This window comes from Chiloscyllium plagiosum, unplaced genomic scaffold (genome assembly GCF_037043375.1).
Source record: "Chiloscyllium plagiosum isolate Xiang-an unplaced genomic scaffold, Cpla_swu_hap1 HiC_scaffold_9, whole genome shotgun sequence".
In the NCBI taxonomy this organism is placed as follows: domain Eukaryota; kingdom Metazoa; phylum Chordata; class Chondrichthyes; order Orectolobiformes; family Hemiscylliidae; genus Chiloscyllium; species Chiloscyllium plagiosum.
The window spans coordinates 72167952-72195122 of record NW_028270147.1 but is presented as its reverse complement, the minus strand read 5'-3'; the positions used below and the strand labels follow the sequence as shown (position 1 = coordinate 72195122).

The window sequence follows — 27171 nt, the reverse complement described above, 5'->3', positions numbered from 1 at the left end:
CAGAATGCACCGTAGCTCCATTGTTTTCATTTCCCAAATGATAGTTTTGTGCATGCCAAATGTCTTCTTAGATATTATATAAAGTAATTTATTTTACACATAGTTGGCCTGTGCTAAGTGTGATTTCGGAATTGAGAAGCCACATAACAGGAATGACATGAAGACACAATGTCCTAGTGGTATTATCACTGGACTGTTAATTCACAGACACAGGTAACGTTCTGGGACCTGGGTTCAAATCCCATGACCGATGAATCCAATAAAAACCTGGAATTACGAGTCTAATGATGACCATAAAACCATTGTCAATTGTCAGAAAAACCCATCTGTTTCACTAATGTCATTTAGGGAAGGAAGCTGCCAGCCTTACCTGGTCTGACCTGCATGTGACTCCAGAACCACAGCAATGTGGTTGACTCTTAACTGCATTCTAAACAATTAGGGATGAATAACAAAACTGACTTGGCTAGTGATGCACTCAACCCATGAATGAATTTTAAAAATGTGGTCAAGAATGAAGATGGGGAGGGATGGGGAATGGTGACATGGTTGGGAGTGTGACATGGAAGTGCTGAGCAAAAGCCTGGAGGTTACCATTGACAAGAAACTGAACCGGAATAGCCGTATAAATACTGTTACTACAAAAGCAAGCCAGAGACGAGGAAACCTGCAGCAAATAACTCATCTCCTGACTACCCAAAGCATATCCATCATCTATATGGCACAAGTCAGGAATGTGATGGAATACTCCCCATTTACCTGCATCCACCAATGCTCATGAAGCTTGATTTCGTACACGACAAAGCAGCCTGCTTGATTGGCAACACATCCACAAATATTCAGCCGCAATAATGTGTACCATCTATAAGATGCGTTGCAGAGAGTCATCAGGGCTTCGTAGCCTGCACCTTACAAACCCTGACTGCTACCATCTGGAAGGATAAGGGTGGCAGATACATAGGAACCCCAATATCTTCAAATTCCCCTCCAAGCCACTCATCATCAGACTTGGAAATATATTGCCATTTCTTCAGTATCACTGGGTCAAAATCCTGGAATTCCCTCCTGAATGGCACTGTGGGTGTACCAATGGCAAATGGACTGCAATGGTTCAAGAAGGCAACTCACCAGCACCACCTTCTCAACTAGTGATGGGCAAGCAATGCTGGCCAGTCAGTGACGTCCACATCTCATAGAGTCATAGAGATGTACTGCATGGAAACAGACCCTTCGGTCCCACTCGTCCATGCCGACCAGATATCCCAACCCAATCTAGTCCCACCTGCTAGCACCCGGCCCATATCCGTCCAAACCCTTCCTATTCATATACCCATCAAGATGCCTTTTAAATGTTGCAATCATACTAGCCTCCACCACTTCCTCTGGCAGCTCATTCCAGACATGTACCACCCTCCGCGTGAAACATTTGCCTCTCAGGTCTCTTTTATAGATTTCCCCTCTCATCCTAAACCTATGCCCTCTAGTTCTGGAGTCACCCAGTCCAGGGAAGAGACTTTGTCTATTTATCCTATCCATGCCCTTCATGATTTTATAAACCCCTAGGTCACCCCTCAGCCTCCAACGCTCCAGGGAAAACAGCCCCAGCCTATTCAACCTCTGACTACAGCTCAAATCCTCCAACCCTGGCAACATCCTTGTAAATCTTTTCTGAACCCTTTCAAGTTTCACAATATCGGAAGGAGACCAGATTTGCATGCAATATATCAATAGTGGCCTAACCAATGTCTTGTACAGCTGCAACATGACCTCCCAACTCCTGTACTCAATACTCTGACCAATAAAGGAAAGCATACCAAACGCCTTCTTCACTATCCTATCTACCTGCGACTCCACTTTCAAGGAGCTATGAACCTGCACTCCAAGGTCTCTTTGTTCAGCAACACTCCCTAGGACCTTACCATTAAGTGTATGTGTCCTGCTAAGATTTGCTTTCCCAAAATGCAGCATCTCACATTTATCTGAATTAAACTCCATCTGCCACTTCTCAGCCCATTGGCTCATCTGATCAAGATCCTGTTGTAATCTGAGGTAACCTTCTTCGCTGTCCACTACACCTCCAATTCTGGTGTCATCTGCAAACTTACTAACTATACCTCTTTTGCTCACATCCAAATCATTTATATAAATGACGAAAGGTACTGGAACCAGCACCGATCCTTGTGGCACTCCACTGGTGACAGATCTTCAGTCTGAAAAACAACCCTCCACCACCACCCTCTGTCTTCTACCTTTCAGCCAGTTCTGCATCCAAATGGCTAGTTCTCCCTGTATTCCACGAGATCTAACCTTGTTAACCAGTCTCCCGTGTTGAACCTTGTCGAACGCCTTACTGAAGTCCATAGAGCTCACGTCTACCACTCTGCCCTCATCAATCTTCTTTGTTACTTCCTCAAAAAACTCAATCAAGTTTGTGAGACATGATTTCCCACGCACAAAACCATGTTGACTATCCCGAATCAGTCCTTGCCTTTAAAAATACACGTGCATCCCGTCCCTCAGGATTCCCTCCAACAACTTGTCCACCATCGACATCAGGTTGGTCTATAGTTCCCTGGCTAGTCCTTACCACCCTTCTTAAACAGTGGCACCACGTTAGACAACCTCCAATCTTCTGGCACCTCACCTGTGACTATCGATGATACAAATATCTCAGTAAGGGCACCAGCAAACGCTTCCCTTGCTTCCCACAGAGTTCTAGGGTACACCTGATCAGGTCCTGGGGATTTATCCATTTTTTATGTGTTTCAAGACATCCAGCACTTCCTTCTCTGTAATATGGACATTTTTCAAGATGCCACCATCTACTTCCCTACATTCTTTACCTGCCATATCCTTTTCCACAGAAAACACTGATGTAAAATACTCAATTAGTATCCCCCCCCCCCATCTCCTGCGCTTCCACACAAAGGCCACCTTGCTGATCTTTGAGGAGCCCTATTCTCTCCCTAGTTACCCTATTGTCCTTAATATATTTGTAAAAACACTTTGGATTCTCTTTAGTTCTACTTGCCAAGACTATCTCATGTCCCCTTTTTGCCCTTCTGATTTCCCTCTTAAGTATAGTCCAACTGCCCTTATACTCTTCTTCAGATTCATTTGATCTATCTTGTCTATACCTGACATATGCTTCCTTCTTTTTCTTAACCAAACCCTCAATTTCTTTAGTCATCCAGCATTCCTTACACATACCAGTCTTTCCTTTCACTCTATCAGGGATACCCTGTATACTGTCTCTGGTCTCTCGTTATCTCATTTCTGAAGGCTTCCCATTATCCAGCTGTCCCTTTACCTGCGACCATCTGCCCCAAATCAGCTTTTGAAAGTTCTTGCCTTATACTGTCAAAATTAGCCTTCTTCCGAGTTAGAACTTCAACTTTTAGATCTGGTCTATTCTTTTCCATCACTATTTTAAATCCAATAGAATATGAATAATTTAAAAGAAAAGATAGGCTGCCACCAATTCACCTTCACTTCCAATGTCCCTTATCCTTTCTATAATGCCTCAGCTCCATATCTTCCCCTTTAGAAAACTAGAACAATGTCTGTGGGAATTTAAAGAATTGTGACTCCATAGTATCTCTTTCTGAGAAATGTTTGTGTAAATCTTAACATTTCAAATGTCACAAAGAATGAGCTGCACATGACCTATTGAATCACATTCCATTTCCTTTGCTCGACACCAATTCTTGTTCTGCATCTCTGCCCTAACTAGTCTCATCTCCATCATCTTGTTTCCATGAACTTCTTGGCCCCTTGTTCTCTTCCCTTTCCTAGACTCCCAATTGCCTTCTCCCAATTCCTCTACTTTGTCCTCTTCATTTCTTCCATTTTGAGGGGGAACACCAGTTGTGTTTAGTGCTGGGGAAACAATAAAAGTATAAGGAGGTCATACGGATTGACAGCAGAACTGGGACTATGAACAATGGCCTGCACACTAGCAGAACAAGCTGTTGCCAAGGAGACCAGATGCAATATGCCAGGCCTGAAAGGAGGGAAGTTGGATGTTGTATCAGGAGCAAATGGGGACTTGGAGAGTCAGTGAACAAATGGGTTGAAAATTCCAGCGAGATAAATCATTCAATATTAACTTGTAGATGTAAAAAAGGATGGCTTGTTTATTACAAGGAATATGGAATTTAAAAAAAAATACATATTGCAGCATTTATCTACATCATTTAGAATACTGTGTTCAATTTCAGGTATTCCAAACGAGGACGAATGTTTTGAAGAAAATCGAGCCACAATTCAACATTACACTACCTGCAATGATGAAATTGTGCACTGCTGCCAAGCCATGGCCCCAGGCCCTGGTGCAAACAAATTTATAGCAGTACTATAGGACAGTGATTAGCAACAGGATTTTAGTCATGAACCCAAACACACTGGTTAATCCAATCTCCAAATGAGCAACTAACAATGCAGATTGCAATCAATCCAGTCACCTACCTGATCTACATGTCTTTTCTGTTTGCAAACCTGAAGCCATGGAGCTACTGGGAAAACTTTCAAATTTTAATTTGTTAAAGTTTAACTCTGAAACACAAGCAATTGCCAGTTTTGCGTCAGTGAATGGCATTTTCAGTTTTGTCTTCACAAAGTTATGCAGACTCAGCAGTATAATTCAATGGTGTTAGTCCCACTGTGCTGTTAAGAAGGTATGACTCCTAAATGAGCACCTGCATTATAACAAGACATTTTCTGCAGCACTATCACTGCACAGACCTGGTACCATTTCAGATCCTGCATGTGATAATGCAGTCTAGCACTTCCCACTAACTCCTTTTGGAGAACTTAACTGTTCTTAATCGGTTTGCTTTTAGATTCAGGAAGCGAGCCAAACAGACTGCATAAATTAAAGGAAATCTTACTCTTCACCCACCGTCAGACTCCATTTAACAATCATTTCTTTACCCAAAGAAAAATATTTATTCAGGTCAATATGACTTAATAATAAAGACAAATCTTACCCTGGTGCGAGTGTCTTCTTCTTCTGTAAGTGTAAAGCCTGCACACAACACCTCACTTCGGACAAGGCCCTCAGTTGGTGGGGCTGCAGGAAGACTGACTGAACGGAGGGCTATCAGATATGGATCACTAGAAAAATAAAGTTTATAACAACTGACTGACTGCTTCAAATCATTGCTTCATACAGGGGTATTGCATTATAGTACAAATGACAAAATTAGATATTTCACTTAACTGTTTTATCCTTTACAGCCTACAGACAGATAAATAATATGAGTTAGCAACACAAGAATAACAGTTCTAACACCATAGCCTAGTTTCCTGCTCAGCTTTAAAGCCAGTGCATCATTTAGAGGAACCTACGCTCACCACAAGCTGTGCCCTGGTCCCAGGTTCTATCCTGAGGGTCACTTGCATTTTTGGGGCATTAGTTGACATGGACAAGTTGGATTGAAGGGTCTGTTTCCATTCTGTATGATTCTATGCAGCTCCCACCAGGGAGTCTCTCTGGAAGGCTGCGACATGCTTTGCTGACCTGTTGCAAAACTGTTTGGTAGGCGGTCATTTTACAAGTTTATTTTTTTAAAAAATTTTATAGTTCAACACCTCAACTTAAATATCAGGATATTTAGACAATAGATTAGGTATTTGTTGCAACAATTGGAATTCTGAAACTAATTACAGCGGCTAACAAAATACAAGCTTTTGTTAAAGGTGCAGGATGACCTGACCTGATCATGGAAAAGTATAGAACATTCTGAACAGAGGAAAATCTGCCAACATTACTATTCTCCCCATCCTGAAAAAACAGGTAGTCAACATTAGGTCAGAAAAAGCTGCATTTCTGCGATGTGAGCAATCTGGGTGTAAACAGAGGGAGAATATAGAGGCTCACTTTACAGTTTTGGAAAATCAAATGGTTAGTTCTGAACACTGATAAGATTTCAACAGGTGTGTGTGGATAAAAGCGACAAGGGAGATTGAAATAGATGGCTGTCTACAAGGATAAAAACCAGAACCTGATAATATCAACTGGCTGTAAAAATTGATGATAAAGGTTAATAAAAGAAATAGGAATACATCTATTAACTGGATGAGAGATGCTATGTGCAGCTAGCTGAGTCATATGGGGGACTGGAAATGATCCCTGTGACAGAACAAGTACATGCAAGGCTTTTGTAATATCAGATTGCTGGATATCCTCAACTCACTGTGGAAAACTACTTGAGTTTTTGGACTGCAGCATCCCTAATAGATATATCTTTAGGGTTGTGGGGGGTAGCCGTCAGAACAGGGTGCAAGTGATATCAGCAGCAGCAGCAGCCCACAGCCTTAATGTGGAGCCATGCAAAGCAGTCCTTTCACCTCCCAGCTTCAAGTAATTAGTTCTCAAAATATATAGAGTCATAGCGATGTACAGCATGGAAACAGACCCTTCCGTCCAACCCGTCCAGATATCCCAACCCAATCTAGTCCCACCTGCCAGCATCCGGCCCATATTCCTCCAAACCCTCCCTATTCATATACCCATCCAAATGCCTCTTAAATGTTGCAATTGTACCAGCCTCCATCACATCCTCTGGCAGCTCATTCCATACACGTACCACCCTCTGCGTGAAAAAGTTGCTCCTTAGGTCTCTTTTATACCTTATACCTCACTCTAAACCCATGCCCTCTAGTTCTGGACTCCCCGATCCAGGGAAAAGACTTTGCCTATTTATCCTATCCATGCCCCTCATAATTTTGTAAACCTCTATAAGGTCACCCCTCAGCCTCCGACGCTCTAGGGAAAACAGCCCCAGCCTGTTCAGCCTCTCCCTGTAGCTCAGATCCTCCAACCCTGGCAACATCCTTGTAAATCTTTTCTGAACCCTTTCAAGTTTCACAACATCTTTCTGATAGGAAGGAGACCAGAATTGCACGCAATATTCCAACAGTGGCCTAACCAATGTCCTGTACAGCCGCAACATGACCTCCCAACTCCAGTACTCAATACTCTGACCAATAAAGGAAAGCATACCAAACGCCTTCTTCACTATCCCATCTACCTGCGACTCCACTTTCAAGGAGCTATGAATCTGCACTCCAAGGTCTCTTTGTTCAGCAACACTCCCTTGGACCTTACCATTAAGTGTATAAGCCCTGCTAAGATTTGCTTTCCCAAAATGCAGCACCTCACATTTATCTGAATTAAACTCCATCTGACAGTTCTCGGCCTATTGGCCCATCTGGTCAAGATCCTGTTGTAATCTGAGGTAACCCTCTTCGCTGTCCACTACACCTCCAATTTTGGTGTCATTTGCAAATTTACTAACTGTACCTCTTATGCTCGCATCCAAATCATTTATATAAATGACAAAAAATAGAAGACCCAGCCCCGATCCTTGTGGCACTCCACTGGTCACAGGCCTCCAGTCTGAAAAACAACCCTCCTCCACCACCCTCTGTCTTCTAGCTTTGAGCCAGTTCTGTATCCAAATGGCTAGTTCTCCTTGTATTTTCCATGAGATCTTACTTTGCTAATCAGTCTCCAATGGGAAACTTGTCGAACGCCTTACTGAAGTCCATATAGTTCACATCTACTGCTCTGCCCTCATCAATCTTCTTCGTTACTTCATCAAAAAACGCAATCAAGTTTGTGAAACATGATTTCCCACGCATAAAGCCATGCTGACTATCCCGAATCAGTCCTTAATGGTGGTGAGGTTCAGTGCCACCTAGAGTTCGTAAAGGTCTGGATGGCTTAGCAAGCACATTGCAATGGGAGCATCCATTGTGATAACATAGCATACAGCATTTGGGTATAACAGCCTAGACTTTGTAAAGAGAGATGAAAGCATGGCACTAATTATTCACTATGCTGATTGCTGCTTACTCAGGCTTCATAGCTTTCAAATAGAAACTTTGCGTCATCATTGGTTTCAGAACCAAGTTACCCCTCCATGGGATCCCTGTGAGCAGGGCAAGGGACAACAAGGTTCCTCATTCAGACTGAAGCATTCTCACAAAGCCATGCAAGTTTTAAATTAAGAACCATAACCTAGAAATTATAAATTAGGTTAAATCATATAGAGAAAGAAAAATGAAAATTGGGAAAGAAACATGGGATTAAGATAGGGAGGAAGATAAAAGAGGCACAATAAAAATAAGCTACTGATGACCCACTAAACGCATCATAGAGCTGATGCCTTGAGCTGTAAGGGAATTTATAATGACCTGACATGATATCTGGTAATTTCTGCCAAACAGCCTCTCTGGACCTGAAAATTTAAATATAAACACTTGGCTTTTCATTTCTTCAAAATTATTATTGGGAGATTTTTTCAATTTTTTTTAAAAGCTTTCTCAGTTTATTTGAAAAAAAAGTGAAAATTACCCATCAGCACAAGGCACTCTACGAGACGCCAGTAAAACAAAGTCTTGAAATGTACTTTCCTTGTTAACAGATGGGGCGATCACGTGATAGATGACATCATCCTCATCCACCTTTTGTATCAACTCAAATTTCCTTGGGAGGAATCATAAACTGATTAGAAGTCATAAGAGTTTATGTGCTTTTCTGCATGCAAAGAGTATACTTTAATTACTAATTTTGAAACCACAATAGAAATCAAACTTGTGCAACAACCAATAGTCACAATTTTAAATAAAACATCTAATCCCATGATTTCTTACCTTACATTCTTACTATTTAGAAACCCCACTTAGCTAAAAGGTCCTCCCGAAGGGGTATTCTTATTTGCTTTACAGAATCTTCCAGCACAGGAAGAGGCCATTCAGTTCATCAAGTTTATACCTGTTCTCTGAAACAACTATCAGCTCTGCCTCATTCTCCTGTCCTTTTTCTGTTCCCAATAAATCACTTCCCCTTTGAAAACTGGTACAGATTCTGCTTATTCTGGTCCAAACATTAGTAAAAATTATTACTCCCAACCTCTCTTTCTCCTTTTGGTTGTGATGTTAATGACTCAACTCCTTATGGAAGCAGATATTTCCCTCAGCTTTCTATATGAAAGACCATGAAGAAAAATATAAATTTACTCTTCAACGTCTGGCATACTCCAAGAGTGGAGATGGTAACAGTTTGGAATTGTGTTTTCTGTTAATATCCCTTATCCCTCATGAAGGCTTCTTGCTAGACTATGGTTCCCCTGTAGTATCTTTACTAAATGACAGTAGGAGCTGCCAATGTGTTTCACTGTTTCCATCTCATTCTCACCAGCTGTCTGCACATCTTTAACAGAAATGGCTGGATAATGACCACAACTGTGAAAAAAACACTTTGAACCTCTCCTCCCGAGAGTGCGTACTGAAGTGTTAACATAGTCAACGGAGCAGAGAACAGCTATCTTAGTAGAACTGGATCATATCAGAAATCTTCCTGATTTTCAGCAGGGTACCCACTGCCTTAGTCAGTTCAGCTCTCACAGCAGCATTTTGCACTGTGCACAACCACTTGCTGATTCCATTTTCGTCAATCAGTCAAAATTCACTCTATATCTAGCGGAGTCCACAGGCACTACCCTAGGAGGAGTTGGGGAACAACTGGTTTCCGAGTGGTTATTCTCAGGATTAAACAATGACCTTTGCAGACTGGAGCTCCCAGTACTCCAGCTGCTTGGTTCACATGCAAACTTTGCTAGGTCCTGAGCATTATGTTTATTGCCCATCCTTAGTTGATTTGTGAAGATGGCAGTGTACTGCCTTGTTGAACCACTCCATGTAGTGAAGATGCTTTCAATGTGCCGAAGGAAGAATCCTATGGTTTCAACCCACCAATAAATGAAGGGATGAAGATATATGAGGAAATTAGGATGGTTGTGTGACTTGGTAAATAACTCAAAGTCATTAGTGTTCCAATACATCTCCCACCCTTGTGCTTCTAAGAGGTGGAAGTCACAGGTTTGGGAGGCTTTGCCAAGAAAGCTTTGGTGAGTTGCTGCTGTGCTTACTGTAGATAGTATACACTGCAACCACTCTGTTGTTGGTGGAGGGGATTTTAAGGCTAGTGAATGAGATGTAGTCCAGCTGGATGGTATTGAGCATCTTCAACATTGATGCAGTTCCATCCATCCAGGTAAGAGAAAGGCTTTGCACTACATTCATATCTGTATCCTGCAGGTAGTGGCAATGTTTTGGGGAATCAGAATGTGAGTCATTCATTGCAGAAAATCTAGACTCTCACTTGCTCTAGCAGCTACAGCATGTATATGGCTGGCCCAACTAAGTTTCTAAACAATAATGACCATCTCCCCACTCTAAAGTTGCTGATGCTCGAGGACTTAGTTGAATCTCAAGGAGAGTTAGTTCAATCATCAGGTTCTGTAAAGCTGTGATCATATGCTGTTTGGTAGTTGATGACCAATTGATGTATCACTCTGCTCTCTCAATAAGAAGAGAAATTAGATCAGATTTAATTGATTGCATCATAGGAGAGAGAAAAAAAAAATTCTCTGTACTGCCTGGTACACTGAGTTGTATCAATATTTTCCTCTCCATTATCCTTTCTTTCACAGTCATTGATGGCCATTCTTAGTTTATACTACTCTTCTTACTGGTAGTGGGTGTCCCATTCATGTCGACGACTCATATCAGACAGGAGCATGAAAACTTGCTTGATGTTTACAGAAACAGACATTTCTACTTTGAAGGACAGAAACTGACCTTCCTCCAGAGTGAACAGTTTGGCCTAGAAAAAGGAAATTGACATCATTTTCCAAACAGTTGGCCAAGCTGGAATTCCTTAAACTCTTTATGTTGCTGTTAGTTTAACTTGCCTTGTTCTGTGTGCAATTCAGAACCCAGTTTTGTTTTGCAGCCAACATTTTCAGTGCAGAAATGTTATTGTAGCTGAGGTAAACCTGAAACAGAAAAAAAAGCAAACCAGTCACTTCAAGCACAGTGTGTAGCTGTGATGTATTGATACTAGATTTCAGGCTTGACACCTGATTAATGCAGAATTTGCTGATCCTTGCCAGAACAATTGAATGCTGTAACTGGCTTCAGTACTCCTGAGATACCAGCAGGAGATCATAAACAAAATCAATCAGATCTACCACTCCTGACCACTATCCATGACTCTTCATTAGAAATATGGCAATGACAAGATGGGACATCACACTTTAACATCCTTTCTGGGTTATGCAACAAATTATTGGAAGCTTGTTAGCCCCCTTCAGATAAGAAGGAGAGAAAATGTAAAGGGAAGACAAGCACGGAGTGGACACGCTATGCTAAAGAGGTTTAAAAATACTGGAGAGCAATATACAACATGAGGCTTGACTGACTTCTGTTGACATGGGTAGCACAACATCGTGTGAGAGCCCAGCGTTTAGAGGTCATGGATAACGGAGGGTACAACCGGGCTAATAATGAGTAAGATGAGGAAATTTTAACCTGCCTGTCAAACCACATCACCACACAAGGTTTAAGCTTCATCTAGGATATGTATAAATATGGCGGTCAGAACTGACTGAAATCCTCCTCATTAAAAATATATTCCATGGATGACTAAACTTAAACTGCTTTTTGTGAATATGCAAACCTGATCACTAATACAAAGATCAGTTAATTAAATTGGTGTTTGCCCAAAACGTTGAGCAGCAAAATAAGGACGAGCATGCTAAGATCACATCTGGTATATACAGGCAAAGACGTAAAGCAACAGACAAAAAGACAACTGACTTGTTTACAAAAACAAAAGGTCCACACTTCATAATTTATCTGTATCAGAAAGGGAGGTTACCTGATTGCTAGGGTCCCACGGCACAGATAGTGGAACTTCAGTTTGCTTACGTGAAATTATGTATTTTCTGAAAGGAAACAACAGGATTTTACATTTCTGTAAAAAGATCTGCAATACGGTGCATTTCTCCAGCTCAAACTCCTAATCATCTGGAGGAATTGGTAGGTTTTTCCACATGACTTTTACCTAATATTCCAAGATTCTTATTAGATTTTAGCTGGTACATTAGAATCCCAGGCCCACTCAAAGCAAGTGGATTTGTTCTCAAACATTAAATGTTGGACTTGGCTCCTGGTAACGCTCTTGCCTCTGTGTCAGAAAGTCAGAGATTTAAACCTACCTCCAGTGACACAGACATATAAACCAAGGCTGAAGATGGCACCTCAGTTTAACTCAGGCAGATGTAAAACAATCACTTTTCGAAGCATAGAAGCTTCCTCTCCATCCGGCCCAAAAAGTGATTATTTAGTTTTACCTGATTGCTTTTTGTGGAATTTTATTGTGAAAATTTACCATTGTGCTTTCCAGTATTACAAGACCAATTGTGATTCAAAAGTTAGCTGTGAAACACTCAGTACATCCAGACGCAATGGAAGATGCTACAATAATACAAGTTTTCTCTTCGCCCAAGTGTGGAATGGAAGATTGTATTGAAAAACCCAACACCACGGCTAATCATCACAGACTGACACTGAATCCAACAACAGACTTTTAGATTACACACTCAAGGCCATGATGCCATGAAAGCGTACCAGCCCCCACTGATTGGTGTGTGCCATCAAAACTCAAACATTCAGGAAAAATAAGTACACTCAACTGAGATCCTGCTAAAATGCCAAACCTCAATTCAAAGGATCATGCAAGGAAATCTAATGTCAGAACAACCATGATACATGTAAACAATTTTGGATTAATTTGCTGTAAACTGGGCTTGGCCAGATGGCAAATTACACCTCTATCACTGAAGGTACAAGAATCTGCAATTAACTTAACAATATTTTTGTATTAACACGCATTTATTGCATTCACACAAAAGGTGGGAGGGGGACTTCTGGGATTATTGATGTTTCCAGCAGCTTCAGGTTTTAGAATATTGCAATTAACGTGAGCAAAGTTTCCTCACTTTCACAGAACAATGCATAATGTAGTCCAAGAGGCAGCATATTTACATAGCTACAAGTCCTCAGTTTACTGAATAATGCCAAGTGGAAATGCAACTCCAAATGGGATCTCAAGCTGAAATGTTGGGGTCACGAGTTCCAAGGCAGCAATGTTAACATCTGCCCTCCCATTCTAAAAGACAGGACTTCCACCTTGTCCTGCTCTCTCAGGTCTCACTGAGGGATTGTGACAATTTTCAAGCTTCAAAACATAGTTACAGTGAGAAAGAAATTTGGGAATCACCAATATTACAGCCGCAAATTGCATAAAGCAGAAACAAATTGTTTTTATTTAGCACTTTGGATATAGGAAAACATTCCAATGTGTGTTATAAATTCAATGTACACATTAGGCTGTCAGGCCTTGAGCTGCATCAATGGGAATCCCTATGCATTCTGTTTATCATACAATATTTATGGTACAGCTTCCCTGACCTGTACAAAATGAAATCTGAGAGCATGTTAGCAGAGGGTTAGGGTGAGAGTTTGGAGGATTAGGATTAGGAATTAGGGTGTAGGGTTAGCTTAGACCATAAGGTCGTAAGACCATAAGACACAGGAGCAGAAATTAGGCCATTCAGTCCATCGAGTCTGCTCCACCATTCAATGGTTGCTAAATTTCTCAATCCCATTCCCCCACTTCCACCCCGTAACCCTTGATAGTCAAGAACTTCTCTATCTCAGTCTTAAATATACTCAATGACCTGGCCTCCACAGTCTTCTGTGCAATGAATTCCATAGATTCATCACTCTCTGATTGAAGAAGTTTCTCCTTATCTCCATTGTAAAAGGACTTCCCTTTACTCTAAATTTATTTGGGACACAGGCAACATTGGTTCTGTGTTCTAACAAGATATATAACGGTCCTTTCCAGTTGATTGGCAACACATACTTTATGCACCCAATGGATTTTTCTGGAGGTTCATAAAGCAAATCACCACGTCAAGTTATCTTACATTGCAATGCTGAAATAATGTGTGAGAATTGCTATAATGTTCCTCATTGCAGTTCTAAAAAACATTTAATCACCAAAGGCATGGGGTATTTGGGTTTCCTAACCTGTCAAGCCTTATTTTCTTCCGTGCACTTGCTTCGCGGTATCTTCTTTCTCCATCCTATTGAAGGAAACATAGTTGGTGTTATAAAACCAATCACCTCCCAGGTGAATGCCCTTATATTGATTTTAGCCTTTTGCACATCTTGTGCCTCACCATGGCCCCTCACCCCAGATGGTTGTCATGCCTTTAGTTACATAGATCTGGAATTCTGACTCAAAATATCTCCAACTCTTCTTTTCCCTTTCCTTCATTAAACTGGTCCTTAGAAGCCAATGCTTTGCCAGGATTTTCATCACCTTTCACAACATCTCCTTTGGCTTAGCATCTAATTTTTGATTCTGCCCAGAGAGACATTCTTCTACATGTGCTGGAGATTGTGACATTTATAGATATTTTAAAGTGATTTATTTTTAAGCTTGGATGTATGAGTTTTGAATTAGCGACATGTAGCTTTTTGTGTGTCTGTGAGATTTAATGTCTAACCTGCAAATATTTCTGCAGCCATGGATGATACTTTTGAAACAGTTTGAGGGAGTTAGCTTTCACAACTACTGAGTTTTGTGCACATCAGGAGGGCTTATGACTGAACAAAGTAAACAATTATGCATCAAAGGTTTCTGTGAGAAAATTCTGGAATCTCTTTTTAAAAAAGATTGAAGGAGACATCCATAACTTGAAAATAAAAGTTCTTTTTAGTTTCAGTTTTGAGAGGAGTTCTGCAGGAGTCCTTAGATGAAGATGGATGTATATAATAGAGCTCCCAAGAAAGGGAGAAGACAGTAAAAATAGATTATCTTGGAGAAAGGGATTTAATTATAGTACCAGACCAGAAGTGTTTGGATAAAATTCTCAAGAACTTGTTTGAAGCTGAGACGATTTAAACTCTGATGTGTGACAGCTCCAGGAAAAGGTTATCTGATTTTCCAGACTGAGAGTTGAAGTCAGAATTTATATATTTAGATAAGGCAAGAAGAGATTGTCATTTTCTGCTGTACTGTGTAAGGGTGACTTTAGGTACTGTCAGGGAGTTTTTCTTTTACAGTTAATGAGAATAAATATTACCTTGCGTTTAAAAATATTTTAAGTTTGTGTTATAAGTAACTGGACTAGTTTATTCTATGTTATCTTAATTTATTTAGTTTCATTATCTTCTGTTTATTGTTGACTTTAAATCAGCAATATTACATTTGTATGCTTCAGTGAGAAAATACCTTTTAAAAACAACAAAATACGATGCTATCCTTACAAATATTGTATGGAGTCAGTTAGCAGGGTGATTGGTATGCAATTGTGGTGAAACGGTTAAAAATTATGTCCCAATACATGTGTGAATCTAACCGGAATGGAGGTGTTGCTTAGTCCCGTGTGAATCTTATTACACACCTCCCCGTGTGAATCTTCTTATCTGTATGTAACCAGAATGGAATGTGTTTTTTAGCCTTGCTCTGCTGTTCACATGAATGTTTATATCTGGAAAAGAGTATATCAGCTGGAAAAGTCTCCAGTTCGGTGAGTCTGCTCCGGGGTTACGTTTAACCGCCGAGCGTGGGTTGTTGGCAACCGCTCTACGAGAACTGACGGCTCCCAGTTCCGGTAACATGTAGAGTGAGTATAAGCCAGACCCGTTGTAAGTATGAGACCTGGTTGTGCCGACGCTGCGGGGAATAAAATGCTCATATTCTAGCAGACTCGCCTCTTGGTCGTTTGTTCTGTGTCAGACTACTCTCCTACGAACCTGACCTTGAGAATTTTTTAAAACAGCAATGCAGAATGATGTCAGCAGTATGCGTTCAATTCCCACATTGGCCCAGGTGACCACAAAAGTCCTGCCTTCTCAACCTGAGGTGTGGTAGCCCTCCAATTAAACGCACCACCAGTCATAGAATCATATAGAATGGAAATGGAGTCTTAATCTAACCCATCTGCGCCTACCAGACATCCCAATCTGACCTAGTATCATTTACCAGCATTAAAAAGCCATGTCAGTTTTCAAAACAGCCACTTTTACTGACACTAGCTTTATTTGAAATGGAATATAAATTTTCATACTGCTTTGATTGTATTTGAATTCACATCTTTGATATTATTAGTCCAGGAACATTACTGCTACATTATCATACCATGCAGTAAATCAGTACTGACCAGATGCTAACGACTGGACACTAATGACAGGACTTCTCCAGCTGAGGCATAATTTTTACCATAATTAAACACATACCCAGTCAGCTCTATTTGCCTTTGCCTGATGTTATATTCAGTTGTCTCCCAGGAAAATGCTTGGCTTAGTTTTGAAGGCAGAGTTAGAAAGATTCATATCCTATTCTACATACATAACAGTTAGCAAATTGGGTACAGCTTCCATTCTCAAGTGAGATCATGCATAAGCGTAGGATATACAATACTCACCCCTGGTTCTGGCTTAATGCGGGGCAACGTGCTGAGCTCCCCATCTTTATCAAGCATAACAAAGGTCAGAAAGGCACTGTTAATGTGTGTCTTCCGTTCCCAATCTTCCTGATGGTAAGCTTCTGCACAGACACCAACTTCAAAGCTAAAAAAAAAAAGTGCTTTAGAAAATATATTTAGAAAAGAGGAACTTTACTGAGTTTATTATAATTTAAAATATAGAAACACACATGCTTACACTTACAAATAATTATGACCACTCAGCGTCATAGAGATGTACAGCATGGAAACAGACCCTTCGGTCCAACTTGTCCATGCTGACCAGATATCCCAACCCAATCTAGTCACACCTGCCAGCACCTGGCCCATATCCCTCCAAACCCTTCCTATTCTTTAACCATCCAAATGTCTCTTAAAGGTTGCAATTGTACCAGCCTCCACCACTTCCTCTGGCAGCTCATTCCATACATGTACCACCCTCTGCATGAAAACGTTGCTCCTCAGGTCTCTTTTATATATTTCCCCTCTCACCCTAAACCTATGCCCTCTAGCTCTGGACTCCCCGACTTTGTCTATTTTTCCTATCCATGCCCCTCATAATTTTGTAAACCTCTATAACGTCACCCCATCAGTCTCTGATGCTCCAGGGAAAACAGCCCCAGCCTGTTCAGCCTCCCCCAGCAGCTCAATCCTCCAACCCTGGCAACATCGTTGTAAATCTTTTCTGAACCCTTTCAAGTTTCACAACATCTTTCCAATAGGAAGGAGACCAGAACTGCATGAAATATTCCAACAGTGGCCTAACCAATTCACTGTACAGCCGCAACATGACCTCCCAACTCGTGTACTCAATACTCTGACCAATAAAGGAAAGCATACCAAACGCCTTTTTCACTATCCTCTCTACCTGCGACTCCACTTTCAAGGAGCTATGAACCTGCACTCCAAGGTCTCTTTGTTCAGCAACACTCCCTAGGACCTTACCATTAACTGTATGTGTCCTGCTAAGATTTGCTTTCCCAAAATGCAGCACCTCGCATTTATTTGAATTAAACTCCATCTGCCACTTCTCAGCCCATTGGCCCATCTGGTCAAGAATCTGTTGTAATCTGAGGTAACCTTCTTCGCTGTCCGCTACACCTCCAATTTTGGTGTCATCTGTAAACTTACTAACTATACCTCTTATGCTCACATCTAAAACATTTATATAAATGATGAAAAGAAGTGGACCGAGCACCGATCCTTGTGGCACTCCACTGGTCACAGGCCGCCAGTCTGAAAACAACCCTCAACCTCTGTCTTCTACCTTTGAGCCAGTTCTGTATCCAAATGGCTAGTTCTCCCTGTATTCCCTGAGATCCAACCTTGCTAACCAGTCTCCCGTGGGAGTTCAATGCCCACTCAATTCATTCCCACTCAATTCAATGCCAGGTAGCAAAATGGGAATATACTTCAAATCCTACTTATGGTTTAATATAGTCAGTTCTGCTACAATGCACATTTCTTCAAAAGAAATTGGCTATAATGTGATTGAAAGGTTGAGAGCATTATTTGTAGAACGTGAACTTTCCTTACCTGTGTTGGCTATAACACAATTCTGGTCTCACCGGTTTAAATGGCGTTGCTATTATGCAATTTTCTTATAATGTAGGTCACACGGAAATGGAACTATCGCGTTATATCAGAACAAACTGTAGGTTTACTTTTGGTTGGAAGGTTAAATTCTCAAATCTTCTACTTTAATAGCAAATGACTAAAGTTGTCTCTTCGTCACCTATCCCATAAACATTTAGCCTTGCTACAGAAGTAATACCATTATTCTCTTCATGACCCAAACAGCAACTGCAACATTTTCATGTCCATTAACCACCTCTTGAGGCACAAATGATGTAATGCAATTGCAACAATCTCTGTACATCACACAAGTTGTTCTTCAAAAGCCAGCTCAAATAAAGTGTTAACAGACAGCAGTAACTTAATCTTTAGTTTTAATACCTTTGCTAGCTACTGTAACTTTTCCATCTAATACCCTGGCTGTCATCAGATACTTTGAGGAGAAAGTGAGGACTGCAGATGCTGGAGATCAGAGCTGAAAATGTTTGGCTGGAAAAGCGCAGCAGGTCATGCAGCATTCAAGGAATAGGAGAATCGACGTTTAGGGCATAAGCCCTTCTTCCTGAAGAAGGGCTTATGCCCGAAACGTTAATTCTCCTGTTCCTTGGATGCTGCCTGACCTGCTGCGCTTTTCCAGCAATACATTTTCAGCTGTCATCAGATACTGTAGTACAAACCAAACCTCATGCCAGAAAGTTCATAATCTGGATGTTGACCATTTACCACTGGGCCAATAAGAAGCCTAGATTTTTTTAATTAACACTGTTGCCCATAAATAATTAGTGAACTTAAAGCATAATACTTTTAACATGACAAACGTTTGCTGATTAAGCCAAAGATATGTTTTATCCATCTTTCCATACAATATTACACTATTCAATTGAACTTTATAATGGGTAGAGCCCTTGTTAAGTATTAATCTGTTAAGAATACAAGATAAATTCGCATAAAGCTGCGTTGTGCTACATTTTATCAGTTTTGTCCTTGAACAGAGGTTTTTTTGGCCCTTTTCCAGGTAATTGTTTTTTTGTTTTGGAAGCACTGAATGGAAAGTAGGTTTTCATCATCCAGAAAAACGGAAGCAATTTCATTAAATTTTGCAGCAAAAACATTCTCTGGTGATCAGTATTTAGGGGCCTCTTTGCACTAAAATCAATCATGCTATCCAGTTTCTCTTATTCGGAATATACTGCAAGCATAACCATTGAGAGAGCAGCCCAAGCAGTCAGGCAATATATTGATAATAGGCTGTTTCTTTGTCAACTCAAGGTCAAGTTACACAAAGTGCATTTATACTGCTTCTCTATTGTAGTAAGAGAAACCAAAGTGCTTCACAGAAGTGAAAGTACATATATCACATGTACAGTGCAAATGTACAACTTGACCTCATAATCAGCTTTCTCAACCCTCCAATCTTCAAATTTCCAAATCTCCAATTTGTCACATAGGTGGTTCAATATCCTGTACTGGATGTGCAGAAACTTTCTCCAGCTAAGTAAACATCAGGAAGATCAATGATATTGTCTTCAGTCCCCATTACAAAACCTGCTTCCCGGCCACTGGCTCCATTCCTCAACATGGCAACAGTCTGAGACTGAATCATACCATTTGCAACTGTTGTGTCATTCTCCACTGCAAGATGACCTTCTGATCACACGATCACACCATCAAGATCACCCACGTGCATTTCTGCTACATTGGTTGATTTCACCCTTGTTTTAGCTCATCTGCTACGAAACTCTTTTGCTTTCTCCAGTCTGCTACTCCACTAGTACAATGCTTGCTGGACTAGTCTCTGACATGCCACTCTCTGTAAACTTGAGCTGATCAAAAGTTTTGATGTCTGGTTACTAACTCTTACCTAGTTTTATTCAACCCTAACTGGTGTGCTCTCATATCTTCATAGGGTATTGATTCCACAATGCCCTGATTTTAAAATTCTCATTCTTGTTTTTGAATGCCTTCACAGCCTCAACCTTTCCAATCTCCTTAACTTCCTTCTGCCTTCATATACCAGATTCCCCTTACACTAATCTTTACAATTCAACTCAACTACATCCAGTTTTAGCATGTTCGACATTCTATTCACTTTTCAGTAACGATGTTTGTGCTCTTAAATATAGAAACAGATTGAAACTATAATCTTCAGGTTTGGAATTGCGTATATATTAATGTTGTCTCTGCAAATAAAAGCTAATAAAGTATGTCAACTCTAAGATCCAATTCTGAACCTGGCTATCTGAAATGGAACAATTCTATTAATTCCTTCAAACTGAAGTATTTTCCCTTTCTCTACCCTGCCAAACCTTAGTTGCATTTTGCTTGATAAGACCACATCTGGAGTAGCATGCACGAAATTTAAGGATAGAGATAAATGTGTTGGAGGCAGTTCAGAAAAGGTTTACCAGACTAATATCTGGAATGGGCCACTAGTCTTATGGGGAAAGGTTGGACAGCCTAGACCTTTATTCATTGGAGTTTAGAAATGTAAGGTGATCTCACTCAAACATGCAAGATCCTGAGGAATCTTGACAGGATGCATGTGGGAGAATCTAGAACTGAGGATCACTGTTTAAAAATAAGGGGTCAAGAATTTAAGACAGAGATAAGGAGTTTTTTTCTCTTGAGTGTCATGAGTCTTTGCTCTAAAAGGTGATAGAAGCAGAGTCCTTGAACATTTTTAAGATAAGGGGTCTTGATAAACAAGGGAATGAATGGTGACCACCTGTAGATGGGGAGTGTGGAGTGATCAGATCCACCACAATCTTATTAAATTGAGGAGCAGGCTAGAGCTGCCAAGTGGCCTGGTGCTGTAAACTAATTTGTATGTTCATAGACTCGGTTCCTTTGTCCAAGTCACTCATAAATTGTTTTAAAAAAAGTTAACGAACCAGAACAAATCCGTGACATGACTTGATACGTCTTACCATTGAGAAAGTGGCCCATTTATTCCTCCTGCCTGTTTACTGTTAGCTAGCCAATTTCAATTCCATGCCAATACGTTACTCACTTATCCACAAGCTTTTATTTTCCACAATAATCTTTGAGGCAGCACCTATCAAATGTGAGACCATCACTTAAAAAAGGAGGAATCGGGAGAGTGCAGAATTACAGACCTCTTAGCTAATGTCAGTTGTAGGAAAAAAATGTTAGAACCTATTGTAAGGGATATGATAACTGGACATTTGGAAAAGATCAGTAATATTAGAAACAATTAACATGGATTTGGAACTGGAAGTCAAACATGTTAGAGTTATCCGAGAATACTACTCTGAACATTGATAAAGGAGAACCAGTGAATGTGCTGCATTTGAATTTTTCGAAGGCTCGTGATCATGTTGCACACAGGAAGCTAGCAAATGAAATGAAATTACATGTAACTGGGCTAATTTATGAGTATGAATTGAGAATTAGTTTACAGATACGGTAAAAGGAATTTATTGATTCTTGGGTGGCAGGCTGTTACTTGTGCTGGCTGACGAGGACCACAGTGCTTCATTCTCAGCTGTTTACAATCTAAATAAAGAGCTGGACAATGACGAATTGCCCTGTGAGACCACAGACAGGAACCACTCTGAACTTGTATCTATAAACACAGCAATTCTAAAATGCGCACAGTTCACATTTGTTTCACATAAGTGCCTGGGGAAGCCAACATAAGCAGCTTTGGTCTCACCTTGTTTTAAATGCGTTGTTAACTATTGCCTTCAAACTTATGCGATCCCCAACTTGTGAGGGTCCTCTGAAGTGGAACATGTCAATGCTCTTCAGCATTGGATGCCCTTTGCAAAAGCGGCTACAATGAGAGTAAAGTTGAAAACAACATAAAACCAGGAATTAATTTTTAATGGGCAAAAATGGACTGAAAGATCAGCAAAATATATGGCATGCAATCGTTCTGCTATACATATATCTTTTTCAATTAGTTGCAGCCCAACAGTACTAAAGTTTACATAAATGGTTCCCCAGAGCAATATATTAGGGTAAGCAGAAATTAGTTGCTAAGTCTGCTATTTTCATGTAAGTTAGTACACAACATCCTACATTCATTGGTCTCAGGCAGCTCACTGTAAACTGCTAAGTCCTTGCAAACCTCTCCAAAATGTTGCATAAAATTCTGAGCAAATTCATCAACTTAAGAGTTAATTGGTATGGCTAGGTATGGGAGCACATGACTTAGTTAAATTTGAAACAACAAAATTAAAAAGGTAAGTGGTTGCGTCTCACTAGGCAAGCAGATGCAAGAAATGCATTTTAATCAGCATTTTCCACAGTATCAGACAAAACTCCAGGCAAGGTAAACTTGCAGGTTTAAAGTCTGGATGTGTGGAGTTAGATGATCCCAGGGAGTACATAAATGACAGTTTTATCATTGGTATAAACATCACAAGAGTTTGGCAGACAGAAGAAACAATTTGTTATTATCTCCACGGAGATCTATTTTAAAAGATAAGTTTTAAATACCAGTCATTAGCTGAAAGAATTACACAAAACAACTTCATTATCAAATGATTTGAATTCCAATCACAAACTGTTCACAGTTGCTCCAAGCTTCCAGTCAATTGTTTTCCAGTCAGGCTACTCCTAATCCCAGGACTGCTTTTCACATCAGGGCAATGCTACAGTTTCTGCCCTCAATCTCAAAATTAGAGATCTCAAAATTAAGTGCATATCCCAGCCTCCGTTAACAGTTCACAAAGTTAGTCTTCAATCTGAACACTACCTGTGTTCTGCATGGTGAATGACAGAATCAGCATTTTCTTTGATAGAGAGCAAGAAATAAAATCAATCTCTCAGTTAGCTACAGAAAATACAAGACAAAGCAGCAACTCTTGTGGTATACCTGGGTTTACAAGGAAGCCTGTAGCTTAATTTCAAAATGAACCTGATCCCTCTTTCTCATCTTTTCAGAATCACAGGATTGTTATGGTACAGAAGGTCTCTCAGTCCATCATGTCTGCACCAACTCTCTGAGCATTTTGGCTTAGTGCCAATTGCCTGTTTTTTTTCCCCTGTAACCACATGATTGGATGATTATTTAAGTAGAAAGAATGCCCTCTTGAATGCTTCAATGGAACCTGACTTCATCACCCAGTCAGGCAATGAATTCCAAATCCAAACCACTCACTACGTGATAAAGATTTTTTTTAATGTATGTTTTTTTAAATAAAATACACTAAAACGGCGCTGTCTGGTTCTCGAACTTTCTACGAGTGAGAACAGTTCCTCCCTCTCTGCTCTATCCAGACTCCTTACAATTTTGAAAACTTCTATCAAACCCCCTTCAGCCTTCCCTCCACAAAAACAGTTCCGGGTTCTTCATTCTATGCTTCTTATCTACAGCTTCTTATCCCTGGAAACATTCTTATTAACTTCTGCATGTTCTCCATTCATAACCTTTCAAAAACATGGCACTTACAGCTGTATGTAACAAGGTAAAAACAATGACTGCAGATGCTGGAGACCAGATTCTGGATCAATGGTGCTGGAAGAGCACAGCAATTCAGGCAGCATCAAGGAGCTTCAGCAAAATTGACGTTTCGGGCAAAAGCCCTTCATCGTTCCTGATGAAGGGCTTTTGCCCGAAACGTCGATTTTGCTGAAGCTCCTCGATGCTGCCTGAATTGCTGTGCTCTTCCAGCACCATTGATCCAGAAGCTGTACGTAACACTCTAGCTGAGATCTAACCAGTGTATGCATAAGAGCAAAACCATTCTGTTCTTGTACTCAATAGCCATTTTAATGAAACCTTAAATATTATACCTTTTTTTAAAAATGCTTTTTCCATCTGTCCTGCTCCCTTTAACGAATGATACACATACAGGTTTCTCTGCAGCTGTATGCCCTTCAGAATAGCACCCTTTCTTTTAACAAAGTGCATGTTATGGACACCAATTTGACTGTCAAGAATGGCCACTGTCCGCTGAGCACGTGCAGATGGCACTGATAACATCTGCATGTGTTTTTACCCAGACTGTGATTCAACAATATGGTTGTGGCAGTTGTACAGCACTGACTGCAACAGGCTACCCCTAATCATGATTATTATTTTGAGAACTATATTCTAAGTGCTAACATTTTATAGTCATAGAGTCACAGAGGTACACAGCATGGAAACAGACCCTTTGGTTCAATTCGTCCACATATCCTAAATTAGTCTAGTCACATTTGCCAGCATTTGTCCCATATCCTTCTAAACCCTCCTATTCATATACACATCCCGATGCCTTTTAAATTTTTTTTAATTCCACTTCCTCTGGCAGCTCATATGATACATGCACCATGCTCTGCATGAAAAAGTTGCCCTTCAGGTCCCTTCTAAAGTTTATCCCTCTCACCTTAAATCTATGCCCTCTCGTTCTGGACTCTCCCACCCCAGGGAAAAGACCTTGTCTATTTACCCTATCCATGCCCCTCATGATTTTATAAACCTTTATAAGGTCACCCTCAGCCTCCGACGCTCCAGGGAAAACAGCCCCAGCCTATTCAGCCTCTCCCTATAAGGCAAACCCTCCAACCCTGGCAGAATCCTTGAAAGGGCACTGAAAAGATTTACAAGTTCCATAACATCGTTCTTATAGCATGGAGACCAGAACTGCAAGCAGTATTCCAATATCCTATACAGCCACAAAAGAACCTCCCAATTCCTATACTCAATGCACTGACCAATAAAAGCAAGCATACCAAATGCTTTCTTCACTACTTTATCTACCCGTGACTCCACTTAAGGAATTATGAATCTGTATTCCAAGGCTTCTTTGTTCAGCAACATTTCCCAGGACCTGACCATTAAGTGTATAAGTCTTGCTCTGATTTGCGTGTCCAAAATGCAGCACCTCACATTTATCTAAATTAAACTCCATCTGCCACTCCTCAGCCCAGTGGCCCATCTGATCAAGATCCTGTTGTACTCTGAGGTAACCTTCGCTGGCCACTACACCTCCAATTTTGTGTGACATCTTCAAATATTTGATTATGTTTTCTGGCAGATATACACAAAATAAACCTTTGCTAATAATGCTTAAACCTACCGCATGCTGTGTCATAAACGTAGGTATTTCATTGACCTTTTTACACATGCATGCATTTCACTCCACCTGTAGGTGACATTTGTACAATTCACAACCTTATTTTATGCTGTCTCTCCATGTACTTAGCACCAAAATGTATCACCTCACACTTCTCTGCTTTGAGCTTCATCTGCAACCTATTCACTCACTATGCTAACTTAATAATATCTTTTTGAAATTCTACACTGCCCTATTCAGAGCTTACAATGTTCTCTGGTCCTGTGTTGTCTGCAAACTTAGAAACTGTCCCTGTGCAGAATGATTTAGATCATTTAACACGAAAAGCAAGGATTCTAACACTGACCACTGCAAAATTTCACCAGCCTGAAAAGTGCCCATAACCAATACATAACCCTTAGATGATTTTGGCTCCACCTTGCCACTGTCTCTTCCCAACCTTCCCCAAAATGAGCTATCACTTGCCTCACAGTTCTCTTGTGTGCCAGTGTATCAAAAACCTTTTCGAAATCCACGTAAACCACATTGACAGCCTTGCCCTTACCAACCCTCTCTGTTACCTCTTCAAAAAAAATTCCAGCAAGTTAGTTGGACATAATTTTTCTCTTAAATCCATCCTGACCATTCCAAACTAGCCAAAACTTTTCCATGAGGCTATTAATTCTATACCAAGATTTGTTTCCAGACGTTTCTCCACACTGTAATTGAACTGACTCGGCTGTCTTTACAAGTAAGGGTGGAACCTTTGTAATTCTCCAATCCTCCAGTTGAATCCCTGAATCTGGGGAGGATTAAAAAGATAATTGCCAGCAGCTCTGCAATTGCCATTCTTATTTCCTTCAATACATCTCATCTAGTCCCAGCGTCTTACCCACTGTAAATACCAACATCTTACACAACATTACCTCCTTATCAATTTTAAACATTTCTAATGACAGAGTTTACTCCTTGGTCACCATGGGCTGGGTAGCCTCTGACTCGTAGACAGATGCAAGTTATGTATTAGCATCTCAGCCTGTCTCTTGGCTCCAAGTGTAAATTCATTTTTTGGTCCCTAATCAGCCCAACTCCCATTTTAACCATCCTTTTACACTGATGCATGTACAGGAGACTTTGGGATTTCCCCTTATGTTACATGCCAGTCTTCTCTTCATAATCACTTTTCAGTTCTCTTATTTGCTTTTTCACCTCCTTCTGAACCTAATGTGTTCAGCATGATTCTCACTTCCATTTTCTACCTGACATCTGTCATACCTGCAGCTTTTCTAATTTAATTTCTATCCCCTTTGTCAGCTGAGGAGCTCTGGATTGGTTTGTGCCAACTATCCACTTTGAGGGCACATACCTTCAAACTACCTTCTCTTTTTCAGCTACTTTCCTGCCAACATTTGGCTCCTGTCTAACTGGCACACCTCGGTTCTTGCCTCATTGAAATTGGCTCTCTGACAATTGATTATTCTTGCGCTGTGTTTACCAGTCATTTTTCTCAGCTACCCTAAACCTTAGAATAGAATACAGTAATCATTGTCCCTTAAAATATGCACATTCTCACCGTGTTTACTTTCTTATTGAAGTAGACACATATTACTGTAGGAAATTCTCCTGAATGCAGTCTAGGAATATCACTACCCTTTACAATAACACTATCCAAGTCTATAAAACAGGTAATGAAAGTCCCCATTAAAACCACTCTATGACGTTTTCACTTCTTATTCATGCCACAATTCCTCTCATTAATATTTAGCTTCCTATCCTCCCAAACATGTCAAACAAGCTGGATGTCAAGAAATTTTAACATGGAATCAGAGAAGGTACCTGGTGGATACAGTTTGTTGCTTCCTTAGAGGGGTCTCCATCTGTGTCATTGCGCACAACATTTCAAGAAATGCTCCATGGGCATTGGCCACACATGCCCCATATCCACAAATATTGACATCTGACATGTGTCAGCCTCTGTGAACCCTCATGCACATCTCCAATCCACTTGCAGGACACTTCTGCACTTCATGCTGCACCGGCAACTCTCATTGTAATGCTGCAGCAAGCACAGTGGGTACTCAGGGGCATACACCCAGCTCATGGACAGTATCTCCGGGCTCCTTGCTCACTGTCAAACTGCTCACTCACTCTGATGCTCACAGCATCCCTGTCTTGCACTGCATCGCCTTTCGTTT

At 40.6% G+C, this 27171-nt stretch overlaps 1 protein-coding gene across 4 annotated transcripts in view; it reads right to left on the bottom strand.

The window, feature by feature from the left end:
- acot11a (acyl-CoA thioesterase 11a) overlaps positions 1–27171 on the bottom strand; it is an 88613-nt gene that overhangs the window by 1875 nt on the left and 59567 nt on the right. For 3 of the 4 annotated variants that reach the window (XM_043699647.2, XM_043699650.2, XM_043699649.2), the window contains 8 exons: positions 21646–21765; positions 16356–16500; positions 13951–14006; positions 11732–11798; positions 10764–10847; positions 10542–10675; positions 8363–8494; positions 4989–5115 (listed from right to left, as the gene is read on the bottom strand). In XM_043699647.2, coding sequence (XP_043555582.2) covers positions 4989–5115; positions 8363–8494; positions 10542–10675; positions 10764–10847; positions 11732–11798; positions 13951–14006; positions 16356–16500; positions 21646–21765 — 865 coding nt within the window. The remainder of the gene's footprint in view (positions 1–4988; positions 5116–8362; positions 8495–10541; positions 10676–10763; positions 10848–11731; positions 11799–13950; positions 14007–16355; positions 16501–21645; positions 21766–27171) is intronic. The other variant, XM_087990776.1, reaches the window with a different exon arrangement.